The 23,673-nt window shown below is 36.0% G+C and overlaps 2 protein-coding genes across 2 annotated transcripts in view; both read right to left on the reverse strand.

Annotated features, from left to right (window-relative positions):
* Positions 1–12,496, reverse strand: part of LOC107731160 (guanine nucleotide-binding protein G(k) subunit alpha-like) — a 16,597-nt gene extending 4,101 nt beyond the window's left edge. The window contains exons 1-7 of the mRNA XM_016542158.1: positions 11,903–12,496; positions 6,505–6,547; positions 4,870–5,011; positions 4,098–4,255; positions 1,980–2,108; positions 1,775–1,904; positions 1,121–1,274 (exon numbers count right to left, since the gene is read on the reverse strand). Of these exons, the coding sequence (XP_016397644.1) occupies positions 1,121–1,274; positions 1,775–1,904; positions 1,980–2,108; positions 4,098–4,255; positions 4,870–5,011; positions 6,505–6,547; positions 11,903–12,020 (874 nt within the window). The 5' untranslated portion in view covers positions 12,021–12,496. The remainder of the gene's footprint in view (positions 1–1,120; positions 1,275–1,774; positions 1,905–1,979; positions 2,109–4,097; positions 4,256–4,869; positions 5,012–6,504; positions 6,548–11,902) is intronic.
* Positions 12,497–16,987: 4,491 nt separating this feature from the next.
* Positions 16,988–23,673, reverse strand: part of LOC107731157 (probable G-protein coupled receptor 61) — an 8,357-nt gene continuing 1,671 nt past the window's right edge. Inside the window, exon 2 of the mRNA XM_016542154.1 lies at positions 16,988–19,152. Coding sequence (XP_016397640.1) covers positions 17,482–18,891 — 1,410 coding nt within the window. The 5' untranslated portion in view covers positions 18,892–19,152 and the 3' untranslated portion in view covers positions 16,988–17,481. The remainder of the gene's footprint in view (positions 19,153–23,673) is intronic.

The following is a 23,673-nucleotide window of genomic DNA, read 5'->3' on the forward strand; positions in this document are numbered from 1 at the left end:
GCTTTTTATTTCACTTCTTTTGGACTGAAGCACTGCAACACCTGCTGACTGCAATGATAGAGTTTGGAATAGCCAGGACAAATTTTTATATAAGTCCGACTGGATTCGTCTGAAAAAAGAAAGTCATATACACCTAGGATGCCTCGGGGGTGAGTAAAACACAGCCTAATTTTCATTTTTGGCTGAACTAACCCTTTAAGACTGGAGTAATGACTGCTGAAAATTCAGTTTTAGTATCACAGAAATAAATGTATTACATACTGAAATACATTTCAAATAGAAAGAGTACTTACTCCAGCAACTTTTTAAGTGGGGATATGGAGAATGAACAAGACAATGAACGAGACATAACATGATTATTCGGGGCACAGAATAAAAATACTCAGTTATTTTTGGAGGAGTATATTAAAGCATCTCAGTGATTCAAGGTTTTTAGTCCAGATTGAAAAACAACACTAATTCATCATTTTAAAAAATGAAGTGAGGCAAAAGTTTCTGCTAATGGTCCAGCCACTTTTCATACATGAATGATTTCAATGAAATACACTGAGGACAAACCAACATCTGTAAATATAAAATATAAAGACTGAGAGAGACATTAAAACATCTCCAAACCGGCAAGACTTTCTCCCAGCCCTGAAGGATGACGACTAGCAGACACAAAACAGAGGTTTTTCCACAGTGCTTAGACAACGAATAGCTCCCCTTCTCTGATAGGCTGTTCAAACTCAACCTCACATAGTCCCTACTTCATTTTATAACTTTTTATAAACAAGCAATAACTCACGCACTCTGCCTTTTGCCCTAAAGGCTCTACCAATATAATGATGCTCGCTCGAGTAAAAATATGACTTACTGATTATCTGCAGATCCATCTAATTTTAGACATGATTCAAAATAGTTCATGTTTTCCAGGACTGAACCAAAAACAGATCAAGTTATCAGGAATAATACAAGTATTGTTGAATATAGCCTACAGTCCTGAAACAAACTTCTTCCTAAGTGTGCATCATCATTCACCACATATAAATTCAGCTCTGAGTTTAAGTGCCAAATACTAATGCATGTGTGTTATTTAAACCACTTAATATCCCTTCACTCATAAGGACAATATTCTCACCAGAGTATTCTGGGTAGCATATCGTAAGTGGACTCCGTTTGATCTTCTCCTCGAACAGATCCTTCTTATTGAGGAAGAGAATGATGGATGTGTCTGTGAACCATTTGTTGTTGCAGATGCTGTCAAAAAGCTTCATGCTCTCATGCATACGGTTCTGTGGACACATCGAGATCACCACATGACTAATGTTTACATTTGTTTGGACATTGCTTGGTTTGACAAGCGAGAGCTGAGATTTTACATTACATATGAAAAAAATAAATAAACACAGTGCTGCAATAGAATCAAGGGTTAATTCATTCGATAACATTGTGCATATTGACTCCACTGAAAATCAATATGCAACCTCAAATCATCCTTGTATGGAAAAATAGTCAGTGTATTTTAAGAAATTAGGTCTCATGAGGAAACTATGCTCCCTTTCCAGGAGCTATGAGGAAATCACTTTAACACAACCAGGACAAATGGAACATCCCCTGTGGAACTGAAATACTGAGATCTGGAAGTAGCTTTTCTCAGTGATTATAATATTTGACTATATTTTCATTAATCCATCATATCAAATGAATTGGCCCCGTGATCTTGTTAACAGACTAGTGTGCCATTCTGATTTAGTTCTATAGGGCTCACTTCAGGATGATGAAGGAAACTCACCATCTCTTCATCCTCAGCTAGCACCAGGTCATAGTCGCTGAGCGCCACACAGAAGATAATAGCAGTGACGCCTTCAAAACAATGGATCCATTTCTTCCGTTCTGAACGCTGGCCACCAACATCAAACATCCTGTGCAGACACAAGCAGTTTACAGTGATCAGGACATAGAAAGAAAGAAAGAAAGAAAGAAAGAAAGGCACTTACTTGAAGTAGAGCTCTTTGAAGGTGAAGTGTGTTTCTACAATGCCAGTGGTCTTGACTCGAGTCCTCAGCACATCTTGTTGAGTGGGCATGTAGGTGGGCTGGGATATCCTATCCAGATCGTTCAGATAGCTGGACAAGAGACAAAGCGTACTGAGCATTTTGATTGAAACCATTTTAAAAACAACCATGAAAATGTCAGGATGATTTAAAGAGCATTTAGAAGAACATTTTAAAAACCAAATCAAATCACCAAATCAAAACCTGTTTATTTTCTCTTTATTTTCTTTGGGAGTTAATATTACTACCACATTATCATGCAGTGTCTATTACGTAAACAGTCTCAGCAGTTGGAAGGAACACATTTAAAAAGGTTGCACCTGTTCTGAGATCTGCATGCATATTTCATATATTTTTATATGTTTTTTGGAGCAACCACCCTTTTTTATTAATTTAACAGAAGACGTAACATAAATACATACACTACCATTCAAAAGTGTGAGGTCGATAAGATTTTTAAAATGTTTTTGAAAGAAGTTTCTTATGCTCACCAAGGCTGTATTTATTTGATCATAAATACAGTAAAACGAGTAATGTTGTGAAATATTGCCATTTAAAATAACTGTTTTCAATTTTAATTAGTGTTGTCAAACGATTAATCGCGATTAATCACATCCAAAATAAAAGTTTTTGTTTACATAATGTTTGTGTACTGTGTATATTTATTATGTATATATAAATACACACACATACAGTATATATTTTGAAAATGTTTACATGTATATACATTTATATATTTATATTCTTATATTATATATAAACATATTTAATATATAAACATAACATTTTTCATAAATATATACATGCATGTGTTTGTATTTATACATAATAAATATGCACAGTATACACATATATATATTGTGTAAACAAAATCATTTATTTTGGATGCGATTAATCGCGATTAATCGTTTGACAGCACTAATTTTAATATATTTCAAAATGTTTTTCCTGTTATCGAAAGGCTACATTTTCAGCAGCCATTACTCACAGTTGTACTACTTACTATGTTTGTGGAAACCAGGATATGTTATTTTCTTTAATGAATAGAAAGTTCAAAGGAAAAGCATTTTTTAAAAAATATATTTTTGCAACATTATAAATATCTTACTTTTGATCAATTTATTGCGTCCTTGCAATGACACCAAACTTTCGAACTGAAGTGTATCTTTTCTTCTAATATTGTAGGAATAACAAATGATTATGGTGGTGGATCTTTCCTATTCAGGAAACCAAAAAAATCTCCATATTGGATCCTGTGACTCTACTGAGTGTTTTAAAACTAATTTGAAGACGGATCTCTACTCTTTTGCATATAACTGTCCTTAGATGCATTGAAATGGATAGTGATGTGTTGTGTGTTTTATTGTATATGTGTACAAATTGTTTTGTATTTTGGGTATGCAGAGCACCTTTGTCAAACTGTCATTTTTAAATGTGTTATAGAAATAAATACTGATTTGCTGATTGGTGGGGAGGGGGTGCAAAAATGAGAATCACTGCAATACAGGCCTGAGGTTACCAAAGCACTGCTGTTGCAAAAATATAGATGTTTCCATCACAACAACCCATCCTTCTGATTTTGCTATAACACAGGAGCACAAAGCTTCTCTCTCACTAGAAGATTCAGCTCTATAGCTCCACTGCATGAAAGCATGAGTTCACTGAGAGGAAAGAACTTCACTCTTGATTATTATCACTGGAAACATTCTTAGTGGCTACCAAAGCTGAAAACAGAGTGCAAGAATGACTGTAACATGGAAAAATCTGAGGGAAAAAAGTTGTGCAATTCAGAAAGCCCCAAATTTCCCCACAGTCAATGAGCTGGAATCTACCAGGTAAAAAATGCTGAACAAGTTTGCACAAGGAAGATGGATCTTGATCAGCCGTACAACTGTGCCTCGAACTGAATCTTTTCCATTTAGGAAACAAATTTCTTGTTAATCAATCACTTCAAACAAAAGCATGATTCTCTGGAGACAAATTACGATACAATAAACCAAATGTACTGTAAGTAAAAAATAATATTTGCTAAAGTTAAACCAAAAACACAAGTGCACTTACTAGGCTGCTGAATCATTGAGCTGATACTCTCGTGATCTGACGAAACAAGTCTGCACTCCTTCGTCCTTCCACAGCCGGCGGATGACCCCAGAGAGCTCAGGGGTCATGACTCCTTCCTCTGCAGTGCCGGCGAGCACAAAGAGCTGCCGAGCATCGTCCTGATGTTAAACAGAACAACATTAGAAGATAGTCTGAAAACGGAGTCTTTGTGACTGATTGATTCAAATATACCTCATAAGTTCATGACTGAAGCTACACTAGCTGTGCTAGATTTTTATTTTTGTGTGGTAGCAGTTAGAAATACAAATTTGTTACATTTATAGTTTATTTATTTCTATTATGTTGTTGTACTCAATTCAGGTATAATATAATTTCTTTCTGAACTGAAAAAATTATTTATTGTTTCCATCAAAAATGTTTCCTCCTGTTTTAGTTAAAACATATGTGGGTAAATACTGCTATTTATTTTTATGCATATAGCTGAATATAATATCATTCTTTCATGTAAATTTGATGAAAAACATCGTGGGAAAACATCACTGGATTCTTAGTGTATTTAGAAATAGTGACCAATTATGGTGGTACATAGCGTCATGATTTTATAAATGATCCGAAATACTTTTGTCCTGGGAAGACTGAAAAAAGAAACATTTTTCCAAGTACTAAACTCTGTTTGGGTTGACCAGAGGGTGAATTTTACAGGCAACACTGTACTCAAATTCCAGCACTACACAGTCTAGACTAGAGAAGTGTTTTTATTTCTTTATCTTACCGCTCTTGCAGGATCCCCAAAGTCGATCTTTAAGCGGCCCATGGCCCTGATAATGGCAATGATGGACTGAATAGTGTTGCTATAAACCACGACTTTATACTGCTTGCACTCCTCATCTGAGTAGCCATCTTCATGAATGATCCTTACGTAAAACAAATCAGATAACGACATCTACTGCACATCAAACAAAACAATTAAATCAGCAAGATCCAATAATAACTGCAAGTAACATTCCCTCTAAGCTGTGTGCACAGATGGCCTTGATGATGAATTCTAATGGTGGTGCTGCACAAACTAAAAAATTCAGTTCAGAGAAAAATTTTATTTCTTGAATGGCCATATAACCATTAATTTCTATACACATTTTAGTATCAAATATTTATTATGTACGATAATTTTATATTTGATTACAATTATTTACATTATGTAATTTATTTAATTTTTATATATGTTCTAATAATTACATATGAAGAATTTATATGCAAAAATAGATAACTCCATTCTTATTAATTTTCATAAATCATGTTTTTTCTTGTGTTTTATTGTGTTAGTTAGCTGTTTTTTTTTGTTATTAGCTTTTTAGTTTTTAGCTTTTTTAGTTATTATTATTTAATCAAAACAACCCAACTGCAGTTTCATTGATATTAATTGGAATGCAGGATAAAAAAACATTTTTAAAAATCTGTTTTTGCAAATGAACTCTTCATATATATATATATATATATATATATATGAAGAGTTACATATACAGTATATATACAATATATATATATATATTATACAGATATTTCTGTGTGTGTGTGTGTGTGTGTGTGTGTATACAGTGTGTGTGTACCTGTTTTTCTATTCTGGTGGGGACTTAAACCTGAATACACACAGACTCATGGGGACTCGTGTCACGGTGGGGACCTAAATTGAGGTACCCACGGGTAAACAAGCTAATAAATCACACATAATGAAGTTTTTTGAAAATCTAAAAATGCAGAAAGTTTCCTGTGAGGGGTAGGTTTAGGGGTAGGGTTGGTGTAGGACATAAAAACCATTACGCCTATGGAGAGTCCCCAAAAGGATAGCTGACCAGACATGTGTGTGTGTGTGTGTGTGTTATACACACACACAGAAATATCTGTATAATATATACATATAAACTTACGTATAACATAAAATAATACAATTAAAACAATATAATATTAATATAACAATATACATAATATAATAACATGAATAATTATTAAATTATATAGATATACTTAAAATACTATATACAATGACTTACATTTATTTTTATTATAATCATATAATAAGTATATTTTTATGCTGTTAAAATTAATGTTAACTATATATATATATATATATAATTATGAACCAAAATTTTACCGTATATATTTATAATGCATACATACATATACATATATGCATATAATTATATATACACATATATAAATATTCATATATACATATATTCATAACCATTATACTGTATATCATGGTGGCCGAAAAGTCAGCCCAAAGGTTTTGCACAGCGAGAACAAAAACTAGAGGGAACATTGACTATCAGTCTCAATCTTGCATATCAGCATAACGAAAATTAAAAGATTAAAAAAAAATAATAATAAAAAATATCAAAACACTCACTTCATTTGCTTAACTATTGTGCTCTTCCCTGATTCCCCAGCACCTAAAAGAGCACAAAAACACAGAACGTTGTTGATGAGGTTGAAATGGCAAATGGATAAATGCAGTTTATTCGCCTGACCCCAAACATCACACGCTCAGGAGAAGGTCTGCATTAGATGAATAGAAGCTTTCAACCTCTGCCTCCCACATCACAAGCCCAGCATGAGCTGCAGAACAAGCTCTCTATTTCGGGTTGTGCTTGCCATACGGTGAGATTCAATGCCCTGAAGATGAAAGGTTTGACTGATGTTAGTTCCCCCAGCCGAAGTGTTTGTGAGGACAGCGGGAGCTACGATAGGTGAACTTTTTTAACCAAGTCAAATGACTCACTTAAATGGCTTATTAACTAACACACCAGAAAGAGATGCTTGTACAAACATGAGCAAACAGGCCAGTGGACACATGGCGTGTACGTAATCCAATGCTTTACTTCTCAGCTGACAAGTGAAATGAATATTAGTATAGTTCACATAACACTTTACATGAATATGCTATTTAGCAGGTATTGCATTACATTGCATTTTGGATATGGAGTAACAGAGTCCGTAACCTACAAATCAATTTTACATACCTACATTTTTGTATTAAAATGAATAAGACTTGAATTAAAAACATCCTTTGGTTTGCCATTCTGGTAAAAAAAAATTCAGTCCAATAACAGTTGGTCAACTGTTCAATCTTCAGGATCATTTGTGCCGGCGGTTACATGCAGCAAATCTACTGTAGGACGCATTAAGGGTTAGTAATATCTGCTTCTGAGGTGTGGCTTGCTGCCATATTAGCCCAAATTTATTACATGGTGAAGGAATAACTGTGGGTCTTGGGGGCTAGAGAATCATGTGGAAAATTTCTTCTGAGAGTCTTGAACCGCAGGCATGCTGCAGCTGAGAGTGAGACGGCCAAAACGTCCTGCCACGTCTGATGAGGCCTTGGCACATGTAAAAGGTCAATGAGTTATCAATGGTTGAGCCAAATAACGTTTTCATGAAAATCAGTTCTGGAATTGCCAAACAGATTGAGAACACACAAACCTATTGACCTTTCCACCAGTGTACAGTTAAGCAAGCCGGATGTGGGTTAGTCTTTTTTTTTTTTAAAGGAGTAGTAAAGGAGTAGTTCACCCAAAAAAAGTTGAATCAGCTCAATTTGTGCATGAATCATTAAATGGGAAGTTCCCCCAGAAATGAAGATTATGTCATTATTTCCTCATTCTCAAGTTGTTTTAATGAGTAAAACAACTTGTGAGTAAATGATGACACAATTTTTATTTTTGTATGAACTGCATAAAATGATTCACTGAGGACACACATTTGGCATTTGACATTGTTAGTTCTCTCATTAAAGGTGACATATCATGAAAATCTGACTTTTCCAGGATTTAAGTGCTATAATCAGGTCCCCAGTGCATCTACCAACCAAGGAAAGGTGAAAAAGATTAACCCAGTAACTTTGTTTTGGTAAGCCTTTTTCTGCAAGCGTCTGAGAAAACGAGTGCGTCTGATTTCGCTCCCTTGGTGACGTGGCAAAAGGATCTCATTATAATATTACCGCCCCTTAATCTGTAAGTTTCAGCCGCTTTCTGTCCGTGTGCTTCGGATGTGTGCGCTCAGAAAACCGTATATCAGAAGTTTAAACTCATATGGTTTAAAACGCATGATTTCAGCGCGATAAACATGATAATCAGAACCAAAACAGATGTTTTTTAGCAGGTACAGCTGTAATGGTGCAGCTCTATTCTGGAGCGGGAGCAGCAGCTCATTTGCATTTAAAGAGACAGGCCCGAACAACAGCGTGTTTCTGCTTCCACTCAAAATAGGCATTTTCAAAATGATATTATAAATGATCTGTGGAGTATTTTGAGCTGAAACTACACAGACACATTCTGGGGACACCAGAGACTTATATTACATATTGTAAAAAGGGGCATAATATGTCTCCTTTAACATACTGTAAGTAAAATCAGCAATAAAAATCTGACAACAATAGTATCATGGATTTTGCATCTTCAGATCAAATATGTATATAAAGTGTATTATTTATTATTGCAGAACTGTTAAAAACTGTTACATGTGTTACAAAGTAAAATAAACAAGCAATTGGAATGAATGAATGAATGAATGAATGACTCATTTTTAGGTTCTCATTGTGAGAGCACTGATTTATGATCAGCCAAAGTAAATGTATCCATTCATTTCACACAAACTGGATCCCAGATCAGTAGTTCCACACTTTTTCCTAATAACTACAGCTCTGCATTTACAGCCACTTGAGCGAGAGCCACACACGGCTCTCAAAATCTCCACATACACATCTGTGAACATTTGAATGGGTGTGTGAATGGCTTACTCCTGCTGTAATTATACAGTTAGCTGCAGTGGCATGTGCAGTGTGGTTAAGATGGCCGCTATTATCAACCCCAGCTGAGCAGAGCCGTGCTTTATGATTTATATCTTTTTTTTTATTTAACTATTTATTTTCAATAGTGCAGATTTACATTGAGCAGTAAGCTGACCCTTGAGGACAAACCCCCTACCGAGCAATATCCTCATGTGGGATAATCATGGTGTTATCAAAAACAGAAACTAATTTTACATTGAGAAATCATCCCTCAGCTGACAAGCAAAAAGTTTCTTCCAGAAACCGACAGTTAAATGAAGAGTTCAAATAAAAAATGTTATATTTATTCACCCTCATTTTTTTCTGTGGAAGACAAAAGGAATTTTTTGAACAGATAGTTGCATTCATGTGAGGTCAATGATCTTTCCACAATGTCGTAATTACAAGTGGGAAACTCTGAACTTTCTGAAAGACAAGAGTTTCAGAGTTGGGGGCTTGTCAGTGTCAGGAACACAATAGATGCAGCATCTGTATTGATGCTAAATTGGTTGTTTAATTAATTTTTTCATTTAAAATAAAAATGATTACGTGTTACATGTACACAATTTGACAGTATTGCACATTTATGAAAAAATATATAATGATTCAATTTAAATTTAAAACATAAAAAGCAAAAACACATCTGATGTACATTCCTTACTCATCATCTTATTCCGACTAAAGTGACATGAATGCACCAGGCGTCTTAATTACGACTTAATAATAATAATTAAATAGTAAACTAAATAAATTAATTTCACAATTTTAGCATAGTCTTTAGAAAGCAAAACAAAATGGTTAAAAAACACTTTTTTCCTTTCTTCATTACTGATGTCAAACAGACAACGATCTTCAGTGACATGAAGTCATATCGATTTTTGTTGTTGTTTTTTGTCCTTGACAGGTGTGGTCTCTATAAACTGCTGATATAAGGAAAAGAGCAGAAGTGTGAAGACTCAATTAACAATTTTTAGTTAAACAATTTTAATAGTTTTAGTTTTTGTTCTAGTTGATAATGATAACAACACTGATATATAACAGTTGCGGAATGGAAAGAGATGAACAACAGTGGACTTTCTTTTCTCTGTGGAACATAAAAAATATATTTTGAGAAATGTCTCCAATAGGCTCCAATGTAGTTTGGTTCCCAATTTTCCTCAAAATAACTTCTTGTGTGTTCTGCAGAAGACACACACAGGTTTGGAAAGCATAAGGGTGAGTAAATGATGACAGAGTTTTTATTTTTTTTGGGTGGAGTACCCTTTAAACAGCTCACTTGAATTGCGGTTCAGCCAGAAGTAATAGTAGAGTCATCATAGCCTAATGCACCTGAATCTGCTGATGTCAGGAGAGTCACCGAGAACACAAAGAAAAAGTCACAAGAGAGTTCCCACAATGTGATTAAGCTCAGAGCTCATTGTGCAATGCTAATTACAACTCATCCATAGTCAACTCTGCTAGACAGTTGCAATCCTCTTGCCTACAGGGATGTAGCCATGCTGTCTAATCTCGCCAGCAGTATTAAAACAGCAAGATCGTATAAAAATAATCAGTAATTCAGGATGACTCGCTAGCTCACTGTGATCACTCAGGCCACAGAAGTTGGTCTTCGTCCAGCTGTAACCTCAGAACTCGCCGTCCTCGGACAGTTCTTTCAGAGCGGCTTTTATTTATGAACGGCATTCTGTGTTTAACGGAGTGTGTAATATTCGGCTCATTGAAATGCTCGTCCCACTTCCAGCATACCGTGGGTTTCCACATCCAGGGTAAAAAGCCAACCCACACCCCCCTTCAAACATGCCCCAATGCACGATTTAAATGCCAAGAAGGGAAGGGTTTCATAACTTGAGAAAAAAAGGGTACAAAAAGGAGGATTTTTACACACACAAATGTTGATCCACTGACAGGAATGCTGTCTTGGATATGCACGTCTAATCTGTCTGAAACATTACATAAGAATTTGACAACATCATTCACCAACAGACAAAGCTGCTGATCATAACTTCTGATTGTGTAATCTACTGCAATAGTTTTAACCTGGTTTGACAGAGAATCTGGATGTAGAAAAATATCACAGTCCAAAGGAATACAATCCCACCTAGAAATCACAGATGTCATTCCATATTTGACCACTCCTTAACAAACCACAGTATGATTTACTCAGATAAACCACCTCTCTGTCACAAGGCACTTGCTACTTTATGAGAATATTTATTTATGTTAATTACTTCAGCACTTTTTTTCCCAAAGCAACCTATAAATAATACAAACAGAAGCAATTAACACAACTAAATTGATCAAAACATTACATTTAAAAATATCCACCTGTATCTGTTATCTAGGGTGCTTCTCTCTCTAAAAATGGGTATGCTACCGACAAAGGATACAAAAACCATCAGACAGACAAAACACCAGTATTTTGTCACTCTATTGGTCCAAATAAGCTATTATCTCCTGCATTCCATCACGCTTTGATAGCTGGAATACTGCCATAATCCACACCATTGCTTTCCACTGTTTTGCTGTGATCCCGGGGGGTGTGAGTGTGTGGGTTTGCTTCTCATGTCACACAGAGCAACCAAATGCTGTAGGTTTTGGGACACTGGGGGAGGATTGCCAAGGGAAACATGTTTTGACAGCACACTGAGCCAAGACTAGTACAAACGGAACACATTCTGAATCCACTTTATAATTTAGTCGACAGGTTTGAATAATGCTCAACAGGTTGTCGATCTTTGTTCTACACTCTGTAAGATATTTCAGCCTATTACAGCTGAATGCTTAAGTTTAATTGCTGCCTTAAATTTTAACATGACAATCTGCAGTGACAAGTTCACTTTTTGGACCACCTGTATTAGGCTACTGAACACAATCGACAAGCGCGAAAACGATTCGTGAAAGGAAGAAAATGACAGAAAAACAAAATAGCATGCATTTGCGTTTTTAAACGTTGATATTAAGAAAGTGTACTGTATCATACCGAGCAGCAGTAGTTTGACTTCTCTGGATGCTTTCTCTCCGTCCTCTCGCAGGTTCCGATCAATCATCTTACTCCTCTCCATCGCTGCTTTATCTTCAGCACTTAACGTGCAACCCATTTTACAAAACGTTTATAAAACGATTAATAAGAACCTTTAAAACTGGACGTTGTAGTGATTTTCCTTCAGCTTGAGGAATAACGAAGCCAAGGAGAGAAAAGGCGTTGGCAGGTTCGCACGAGATGATGCCAGCGTATGAAAACAGATACTTTAAAATATTAAAAATACGGTTCTTGTAACACCAAGCCTAAACGGGACCGCGATCCACCGAAACTACATTGGCTGGGACAGAGCAAAGGATCCAAAACCAGAAACCCAGATGAACAATTTTTCCGTGACTAAAAAGTTTCCACTGCCTAGGTTCTGCGGTCTGCTGCGAACGCCAGTTTAAGTACTTTCACGCAAAAACGGTATCCAAGACTGTATCCAAAACATGTAGCTAAATGTCTCGAAGTGGATCACAATTAGAGCTGCTAACGAATCGGTGTTTTTGAATGAATCTTTTAAATGAACGAATCGTTCTCGTTCAGTTCCATGCACTGACTCACACGTTTATGGCAAGCCGTTTTAACATTTAATCTATAAGCCGTACTAGTATCTATTTTCATGGTACTAGTACCTATTTTTTAGAAACTAGTAGCGGCTTATAGATTAAATGTTACAACGGCTTTCCATACACGTTTCGTTCGCTGAAGGCTCTCCCGTTTGAAGCGCGTGACTGACGTCCGAACCATCAGAACTCTGCGGTTTGTGAGGAAGCAACATTATTGGTTGGACCTACTGGACGAACACGCCCATTTCACCAAACGAGTCAGTTTTGAGTCTGAACGACAGTCGGAGCGGCACTAATCGAGACTGATTTGGTTTGTGAACAAGAAAAACTGACACATCTCGTTCTTGAACGGAGATTTAAATATTAGTGTGTAAAATGGCTATATACAAATGTCATTTGTCAATTGTCAATATACAAACTATATATATATATATATATATGTGTAATGATTATATACAATTAAAAATAGCCTACCGTAGGAGCGTTATTAAAACTGTTTTTGAAACAAATTTTAATGAAAGATGTTAATAAAAGCTTGTTTCGTTCTTAAACATTCTTTTAAGCAATCGGTTGAGTAATGATTCGCTGATAACCCACAAAAAGGCGCTTGTCGCCACTTATGCTGCAGAAAGAATCACTGAGCGAATCGGTGAATCTTTTAACGGCATGATTCAAGATTCGACTCACCGGGATAAATCTACGGTGAAATTCGGACAAAATCGAATTTATCTAGCCTATTTATTTATTTTTTTACACCTTTTTTGTGTTAAGAAATGCTTCCAGTAGTTTTGGCCTTTGGAACGAACGAAGGGTCTATACAAGAGAGCTTTGCATAATATTTTGATTATTTAGGATAGATAGTTTCAATATGACTTTTGTTAAAAATTGTGAGCATTTTTAAATACAAACTGCCATGTCATCTCAGTGCATGTTTACAGACAGAGATACAAACTTCTGCATTGTTGCTTTGTAAAGTGATGCAGCAGGTTATGAGGGCCTTTTGCTCATGAACGCACTCCCTTAGCCAGAGAAATGTCACAGAGGATAAGTTACCATGGAAACACCAAGTCCCACAGTGGTTGAGAATAAAGCCTGTGTTCCGCCACTGAATCACAGCTGAGCTGAGTCTGGATTTGTTTAGTCTCACTGTGGATCTCGGACTTAAGAACAGGAATGTTCCTTTACCTGCCATCAAGTGCAATATACGGGTACTTTCACACAGAGGCAGGTCCCAAAATTAGCTGAATTGTTTTAAACAGACAGAAACACTTTTAACTGGCGGATCCCTCAATGAATCCTTTACCCCTGCATAAGATAAGATCACATTAAATCAGGCTTTACTGATTATTTATTCATCTGATGCCACCTGTTGAGTTTATCTCTGGAATTCATAACGTCCCAATATTATGATCTAGAAAATATGCATACAGATTTTCAACATTTCAAACTCCCATTGCTTCTACCATTGATTAATCAAAGCATACATTTTTTTGATAATATAGCAAATAATGTTTAGAAACCTCGATTAATTTTTCATAGAGATGTAAATGCAGTTTCTTTTGATTGTAATGAAGTCATTATCTTTTGTGAATCTAAAACAGCTACTGAAAACTCTCTGGGTTGAGCGGACGCACAAACTGATCTCTAATCAGCGGCGAGGAGCAACCTCCCCCAGTGCTGCAAATGACTTCACAAAGCTCTCAACACAACACCTTCATCTCTCAGCAGAGCTAAAAGGTCAGGTTGTTTGAACTTCACCACTAGGGGCCTCCCTCTTACTTACCAAACATCAAAGTACACTGATGTGTGTTGTGCACATGAGTGTGTGTCTATATACATTTGTTTGTGTGTGCATGTTCGTAAATATGTGAATATATATACTGCAGGTGAATGTGTGGGGAGGAGAAGAGAGAGAACAACACAATGTGAATAGGAAATATTTTCATCAGCAGCACTGTATTTGATATAAATGGCGTTTGACCTCTTAAATAATGGTTTGTTATATTGAGTCACTTTCTGTCAAGATGAGTTTACTGAATTATTTCGAGATGTCCTTCAAGGCAGTTATTAATAGTTGAACAGCATAAATGTTATGATTGTATCTTTATATACAGGCAAAAGTCTAGGAGGTGAATCAAAAAATAGTTATTATAATTTATGTTTATAATAAAAGTCTAACAAAAAAAATCTAAAACATTTAGAATTATAAATGTAGAATTATAAATTATATACACTACTGTTCAAAAAACCTGGGGTCTGTAAGGGTTTATTTTATTAAAATACAAAACAGTAATATTGTGGAAAATCCTTATAATTTAAAATAATTATTTTCTATTTTTCTACATTTTAAAATGTTTAGTCACATGAGTCACTTCAGTGTCACATGATCCTTCAGAAATCATTCTAATATTTTATTATTTCTTATTATATGTTGAAAACTGCTGTACTTTTTAATTATTTTTTTATGGAAACCCTGGTACCCATTGTTTCGGATTCAAGTTCAAAAGAACAGAATTTATTTGAAACAATATAATAAAAGATAAATTATACAAGTCACTTTTGATCGATTTAATATGCCCTTAAATAAAAGCATTGTTTTTTCAAATAAAAAAAAAATGTACCCAAGCTTTTGAATGTGTATATATAAGATTATATCTCGTTTTTTTTTTTTCATATTTTAGTTGCTTTGTTACTTTTTTGACCCAGTATACTTCACTCCTCTCCATTTTAACAAAACAGTTAGCACTAATGTCATTACAATGGAAAATTATAAACTGTGTCTTTACTGCCTTTCATTTCAAACGCTCAAAATAGCAACCACCAAAATAGCAACCACCGAATTTGGTTATATGGAAATTAACTTCTAAATAAAGATGTATTTTTGTATGCTGCTCATTCTGCTTATGGCAAAACATAGCAGGGCTCACACTGCACTGACTATTTATACCTGTAAACAAATGGCCATTGACACCTAGATGAGACTTGTCTGCATCACAAGAACAACAAAGAAACAACACAGCGTCTTTTAATAATGCAGAAGACTGTTGAGAATATCATCTTGTTGTTATAAACTTTTTTCTTTCCTCAAAGTATTACCATGCATGTCCAAAAGATTTTTAGTGATATATAAAAATGTAAACAGTCTGGACAGCTACTTTAATATTCTGATGATATAAAATAAGGAATATATATATCTATATCTTGTCTCAAACTCAGACATTTTGAATATGCAACTGTTCTGTTTTTGAACTGGCTGATATCTCTGTCTGGACTTTTTTATGGTCCCTGCAGTGAGGAGAGAGATATGAAGTGCCATCATTTTCTACCAATATCTGAGAACTCAGCTGATGATTCAGATCTGATGTGAAACTTGCTAATGAGTGAAATACCGCAGGTGTAGTACAATCTTCTTCACATGTAAGAAATGAAAAAATGATAATAATAGCAGTGTTGGGAGTATGGGAGTGGGTGGAGATGTACAAAATCTAAAAGGACATCTGTAGTGGCACATGTTTGCAGCTGACCCGATTGTTAACCTTTTGTCAGAGACTATCTGATTGTCCCTTGCCATTTTGTGGATCAGGTGCTTGAGCAAACCCAAGGCCCCGAGGTGGAAGCTGCCATCTTCATGTCACAAGGTGTGGAAAATGTGACTGAATAAACCAAGGCAGTTTTAACTTTCTGTAAACACACTCCACTTTTTTTTCCAATCCGAGATTGTATCTCTTTACGGCTTATTAGCAAGGCTTGCCGTATGAATGTGCATCTTGATAAATTTTCAGAACTCTTCCAATTTGGGAATTTATCACATTCTGCTCGGGTTGTTCTTTTGCATATGCTTAATTGTTCAAATGACCAAAATAACACAACTCATCGTGTAAACGCTCTTAATGTGAGTTTTTTTTTTTTTTTTGGAATGGTCTGAATATACCGTTCAATAGTTTGGGGAAGGGGCGGGGGTTGAGAAATTAATACTTTTATTTAACAAAGATGCATTAAATTGATCAAAAGTGTCAGTAAAGACATTTATGATGTTACAGAATAAAATTCTATTTCAAATAAATGCTGTTATTTTAACTTTCTAATCAAGGAATCCTGAAAACAAATGACAGTTTCCACAAAAATACTACTGTTTTCAACATTACATCAAATAATAATTTGGTGCTCATCACAGAAATAATCACAGGAATAAATTATATTTTAAAATATATATATATTACAAAATATTTCACAATATTAATGTTTATAACAGTAGTTTTTAGCAAATAATTGCAGCTTTGTTGAGCATAAAATATTTTTTTCAAAAACATTTTAAATGTCCCCAAACTTTTAAACAGAAGTACAGATAGAAAGGATGAAAGCCCTTGTACACCACAACCACCACAGACTATATGTGTTTCAATGTTTTTAATTCATTTTTGAGGAAAAAACAAAAAAATTTTTTTTTTTTTTTTTCAAAATATGACATTGCTGACGGCCATAATTTTACGGCAACTAAAGAATTAGAATCTATCCACCACACAAACAACCTTGGTTCAATATTAGTGCATGCTCCAAATTTTGTTGTTACAATAATACTTAGTTATTAACCAATTTTATACTCATTTGTTGTCTGAATTAACATTAGGAGCATTAAAAGTTTGTAACATCGACCACTTGCGGTTCATACCGCTTTTTGAATACAGATTCCACGTCACAATGTTGCTTCCATGTTACATTGTTCGGACAAATGTCGCTGAATCTATGTAAATACGTTTCTGTCTAGTGGTAATGTGTTGAAATGAGGTCATTTCATCAGTTCAACATATCTTCTCTAAAGAAAAAAAAAATGCTTTGGGTATGACATAAACCTACCAACCAAAAATGTAAAACAAGCTATGTACAAATTTGTCGGCAGAGTATAAAAAGATCCAATAGTAAAACATAGCAACAATATATGATTAAATATAGATTTCACATCTGAAAATATCAACCTTGCAGTTCCGATTTTGTCTTGATACAATTGTCTGATATATTAAGGTCGTTCATGTGTTGGTGCTCTATGAACTCCGAGGTCTCCTCCATGATCTGGCCAGGAATGTGGAAGTCAACAGATGGCCTGTGGAGTTCGGTGGAGAGAGGATTGTCCTCTTCCTGTTGAGGGATGGAGATGCTTTGGGAATTCCTTGGCCGCATATTGCAACCTGTGCCCTGAAGAAACTGGAGAAAGTTCTCCTCAATAGAAGCCTCTCGACTGGGCAGCTGTTCTTCTTCACCGGGACGCCCCCACTTAAAAACGAAGGCCAGGTTTCTGGCCAGCTCTTCCCTGATCTGCCGATTCAGACAGCCATAGAAAAAAGGATTGGAGGTGAAACAGAAGTACCCGATCCAAGTGAAGACGTTCTCAAGCTGGGCCATGCGTGCGAGGGATTCGTGAGAGGACGGCATGACGGCGCAGTACATGTGGAAGGAGAAATAAGGCAGCCAGCACCCAAGGAACTGACCTCCTACGGCGACTAGGACCACCGCAGCCTTGCCCCCACTGAAAGTCCTCTGAGGGGTGGTCCGAGCTCCGCTGAGGCTGGCCGCCATGCTGGAGCGGCTGCTCAGAGATTCAGAGTGCGGCCGGGGAGTCTCCATCCATGTGGGGACTGGCCCTTGCTGCATGGCAGCAACCCTGGCCACCTTAAACATGTTGTAGTACACCACAAAGATGATGAGGACTGGACACAGGAAGTACATGAGGGTAAAAAGGACCATGAACACCAGCCGTTGGGGCCCTTCCACCATCCAGTGGAGCGAGCAGCACTTTGGTTCAACGATTTTCCCCATAACATTCCCCAGAGCCATTCCCAGCTCCTCTCTATCGAGCGCCCAGCCGAGTAAAGGGAACGCGGACATGAGGATGGCTTTGATCCATATTCCAATCAGAACTGAAACCACCAACCCCACAGTCATTTTCACCTCGTAGCGCATGGGATGAACGACGTAGTAGTATCTCTCGACATTGATGGCTGAGATAGTGAGGATAGCAGCACTGATCAGTCCCACGCTCAGACACAGGTAACCCTGACAAAGAGCCTTGTTGAAAAAGCCCTGACCTGACAGCATACCCAGAGGCATTAACACCAGGGCCGCGATGAGATCCACCAGGCAGAGATGGAAGACGAACACAAATTTACGTAGTCGCGGTGTCCTGGCGATGACTGTCATTACGGCTAAGTTGCCTACTATAGCCAGTATGTCCATCAGGAGCATGGTGCACAGGCCGAGCGTCTGCAGGAGGTGTCCATCTCTGGGCTCGCTCAGTCCTGAGGCGTTAAGCTGGGTTGCGTTCGGACGCCAAGAGGTGGTGTGGATGATGTTCCACGGTGTGTTGTAGGCGGCTGTATGCTCCATGAGAGGATGGAATGAGGATTGTGGGCGGAGGTGATTCTCATGGGACTATCACCCATCCTCCCCTGCTGAAGAGTGGCATCCAGCAGTACCGTTCGATGGGGGAGTTCTGTCGGCGTTACGACATGCTGGTAGAGGTCGGACTCTGGAGGTGGGGCTGATTAGGGTCGCAATGTCCAGTTTCATCTTCAAATATTCACCTCTGAAATCCCTGGAGCTCCACTGCGCTCAAAGTCCAGCAGCTCCAAATTAGACATGATGGGACTGTGAAGAGAGGCGATAATGTTAGCAAACAACTTTTAAGGAATAAGCCATGTTAGTGCCGGATAAAAATACTGACTTTGCGATTAATCGCGATATTCATTTAAACAAACTTGATATCTATTCGTAAAATCCTAAAATGGTCACCATGACAAAAGACATTGTATTTTACTCAAGTTTGCAGTCTAAATTGAATGTGGTAAAATGTGTGTTTCTATTGAGTTGTCCTCACGGGCTGCAAGTAATAACAATCCAGTTCACAAACAAATGACTTTCTTGAACTGTTTCAATTTAGTGGCTCAAAAAACATACAGGACAACTAGTGTAGTCCAATTCTCAAACAACTCACTCTCATTAGCTGGTCTAGGGTTGGGCGATATACCAAAATCTTATATCATGATATGAGTCATTTTATTTCACGGTAACAATATATATCATGATATAGTTTTATCAAATTTTTTTGATATCATAGAAATTTCATCATTCTTGTTACCAGTGAAAACCTCACAAAAAACTATTACTAGCCTAAATAAAAAAAAACAAGCTCACTGAAGACAGTCAGCGAATAAATAAGAATAAGAAAATAATTACAAGCAATAGCACAAAAAACTACAGTAGAACAAATAAATAAGAAATGCTACATACATTGTATAAAGTAATCAAATGTATAAAAACACTGCATATTCTTCACTGTGAAAATTAAATATTTACATTTACATTTAGTCATTTAGCAGACGCTTTTATCCAAAGCGACTTACAAATGAGGACAATGGAAGCAATCAACATTAACAAAAGAGCAATGATATGCAAGTGCTATAACAAGTCTCAGTTAGCTTAACGCAGTACACATTGCAAGGTTTTTTTAAAATTATATAATAAAAAGAAAACAGATAGAATAGAAAAAGAATATAGCAAGCTAGTGTTGTATAAAATATACAATAAATATATATTTCTTCTTATTAAATTATTAATATATATATATTATTATATATCTATCTTCTTATCACTTCCTACAAAAGTGATTTAGTCAAGAGCAGTGAGAGATTTTCTCTGTTTTGTTGTTTGATTAACATGAATGACAGACAGCAGGAATATTAGACTGCTGTCACTTTAAGAGCTGCCTGGATCCAATATACTGTTACACATGTGTTTTCTTTCTCAGTTTGCTTTCACTTAAGACCTAAATTACTGTGTTTATGGGAATACTTTGCAAAGACAGGCATTTTGACACATACAAGTGTGTGTATTTAACCTTTTCAAGGCCTATAAAGCGGTAAAAATAAGCACTGTATACAGCAAAATGAGTTCTCTTTCGCTGCTGATTGTATTTCAATGGCTTAAAACTTGTTTTTTAATTGTAATGCTTAAAAATGCATTCAAACTACAAGTTTTCGTGACCACGTAGCACAGCAACATCATGTGAGCGTGTAATTGTGACTGAGACGATAGTCTAAAATCTCTACCGATTGACAAATTTCTACCAGTCAATTGTGTCTTCCGGTATATCACCCACCCCATAGCTGGTCTTTTTAATAAATCATTCAAAAAAGAATAACAATTAGGAGTTCCTGTTTGAATCAGTCTGATGGATCCTTCATTAAATTAACTTACTGATAACTAAAATATATGCCCAAATGAATTGGAATCAAATCAAAATGAATCAAAATTATGATTCGGAATCAAATTCAATAATGAAATCTTCACCAATACCCAACCCTAAATTCACACAAACATACAAGTGCATGAAACACACCCTTCAAAGTCCTTTACACTGTTGGCAATCATGTGCTCTGTGTTTATGGTCATAACCTCACCTTGCACACTACTTCACATGCATCATTTCTCAAATTTACAATATCATATTTTACTGTAAACACACTGGACCAGCTTTGTTTCTCCACATCCTCAATCCATCCAGTTTTTCTCTGAGGGCACAAACTCTCCCTTGTGACACAGTGTGGTCAGTGTTGTGACAAGAGCTCAAAAGCATCTCTAATTCAGCTATAAACTGTTGTTTTAGGACATCTCTGTAAGCATAGAGACTGTTTTCTGCCCAAGGCTTGTGACCACAATGATCTCATGGTTAACTGATTGTAGTAGTGAAGGGAAGGGGCTGTTCTGTACCTGGAAGGTATTACAACTGTGGTTTGGCTAGACAAAAAGCAGTTAGAGCTACAGTGGCATGATTATCCACATGCCTATGATGAGCTTGATTGTGATGATAATAGTGATAACGTTTAGCCCTTCTTCTTCATCATAAGGTTTGGGTGTTTTAGAGGTTTTTTTAAAAAATAAGTTAGCATTAAAAAGAAATACTAATACTCAAAATAGTTGGGTATTTGGAGTTAAAGGGACAGTTCATCCAAAATGAAAATTCTGCCACCATTTACTCACCCTTGTGTTGTTCCAAACCTGTATGACTTTCTTTCTTCTGTGGAACACATAAAGATATTCTGAAGAATATTTCAACTGTTTTTGTCAACTGGACCCCATTGACTTTCATTGTATGGACAAAAATACAGAGACATGTTTCAAAATGTCTTCTTTTGTGTTCCACAAAACAATCATACAGGTTTTGAACAAAATGAGTAAATATGAATAGAATTTTCAATTTTGGGTGAACTACCTCTTAAAGTGAAAACAGCACTAAACATCATCCACAGAATAATAATTACTAAAACATACTTCAACAAAAGGAATAAAAAGGATGAAAAAACAACTTTCTCAATGACACAATAGTGATTGGTGAACTCAATACCTTTCCAGATAACCTCTTGGGATTTAACTTGTGATGTTTACATAACTAGGCCAGAACCATTAGGATACCGCTAGGCCGGGATTTTAATTGTGCTAGGCAATCCAGCACTGTTAAAAGTGAATACAGGAAGTTATTACCTTAAAGGTGAAGTGTAATTTGTGAGTTAAAATACTTCCTTATGTGACAGTTAAATGTGCAGAAACTTTCACAAAAGGCTCTTTCACAAAATAGACTACATTTACATGCACAGTTATAATTGAGCTTCAGCAAGCTTTCGAGTGTACTGTCCATGACAGAAAGCTAATAAATTTTTTGAAGGATTAACACACATGAAGCATCCTCTTTGTCTTTCTGAGCAAGCGCACACTTCCAAAGTTAGATAGTTCACCTAAATATGCAAATTGTTCATATATTATTCACCCTCATGTCGTTTCTAACCTGTAGGACTGACTTTCTTCTGTGGAATAAGATGAGAGTTGTCTCTTTTTTTATACAATGGAAGTAAACAAAACAGGTTACCAACATTCTCCAGAATATCTTCTATGTTACGCAAAACAAAGAAAGTCATAAAGGTTTGAAATGACATTAACATGAGTAAGCGATGGCAGAATTTTCATTTTTGGGTGAACTATCTCTTGTAGTCATATTAACATGTTTACTCCACCATTCAGAGGTTTGTGGTTGATTGTTTGATGTTTTTAAAGTCTCTTTGCTCACCCAGGCTGCATTGATTTGATCAAGATACAACAAAAACAGTAATATTGTGAAATATTATTACAATTTAAAATATTTAATAATATATTTTAAAATGCTATTTATTTCTGTGATTGCAAAGCTGAATTTTCAGCAGCCATTACTCCAGTCTTCAGTGTCACACGATCCTTCAGAAATCATTATAATAGACTGATTTGGTGCTGAAGAAACATTTCTTATTATTATAAATTTTGAGAACTGTGCTGCTTAATATTTTTTTGTGGAAACTGTAATACTTTATTCCCAGAATCTTTGATGAATATAAAGTTAAAAAGAACAGCATTTATTTGAAATAGAAATATTTCATTAACATGATAAATGTTTTTACAGTGACTTCTGAAAAACATTACTGCATTATTGCGTCTTTTCTTTAAAAAAAGATATATTACTAACCCCAACTTTGAATGTGAACATTCTAGACAAAGCCGACCTACAATCACACTATCTAGGCCTAACTAAACAAAAATCAGACCCATAAGGTTTCAGTCAAACTAAAGTATTTACAAGAAATTTTAAAAAGACAACTCAGTTGTTTGAACTTTTAAAATGAATATAAACTAATTGCTTGTTTGAGAATTTCGACCAGCTGGACACAGCCAGACTAGCTCAACCAATGGCATGTATTTAGAGCAGTCATTTCATTTTCTATTTCATTAACGGAAGTGGTGCACACTTCACCTGTAAGGACCCATTCCTACATTTGTGCTTTAAAAAGTCACTTTCATTGGTAGAGCCTAATGTAATTCCAGTTGAGTCATATTAAAGGGGTCATATGATGCTGCTAAAAAGAACATTATTTTGTGTATTTGGTGTAATGAAATGTGTTTATGCGGTTTAAAGTTAAAAAAACACATTATTTTCCACATACTGTACATTATTGTTTCTCCTCTATGCCCCGCCTTTTTGAAACGCGTCAATTTTTACAAAGCTCATCGGTCTGAAAAAAGCGAGGTGTGCTGTGATTGGCCAACTATACAGTGCCTAGTGATTGGACGAATACCTCAAGCGTGAGA

The sequence above is a fragment of the Sinocyclocheilus rhinocerous genome, unplaced genomic scaffold (genome assembly GCF_001515625.1).
Source record: "Sinocyclocheilus rhinocerous isolate Xijiao unplaced genomic scaffold, SAMN03320098_v1.1 scaffold1600, whole genome shotgun sequence".
Classification (NCBI taxonomy): domain Eukaryota; kingdom Metazoa; phylum Chordata; class Actinopteri; order Cypriniformes; family Cyprinidae; genus Sinocyclocheilus; species Sinocyclocheilus rhinocerous.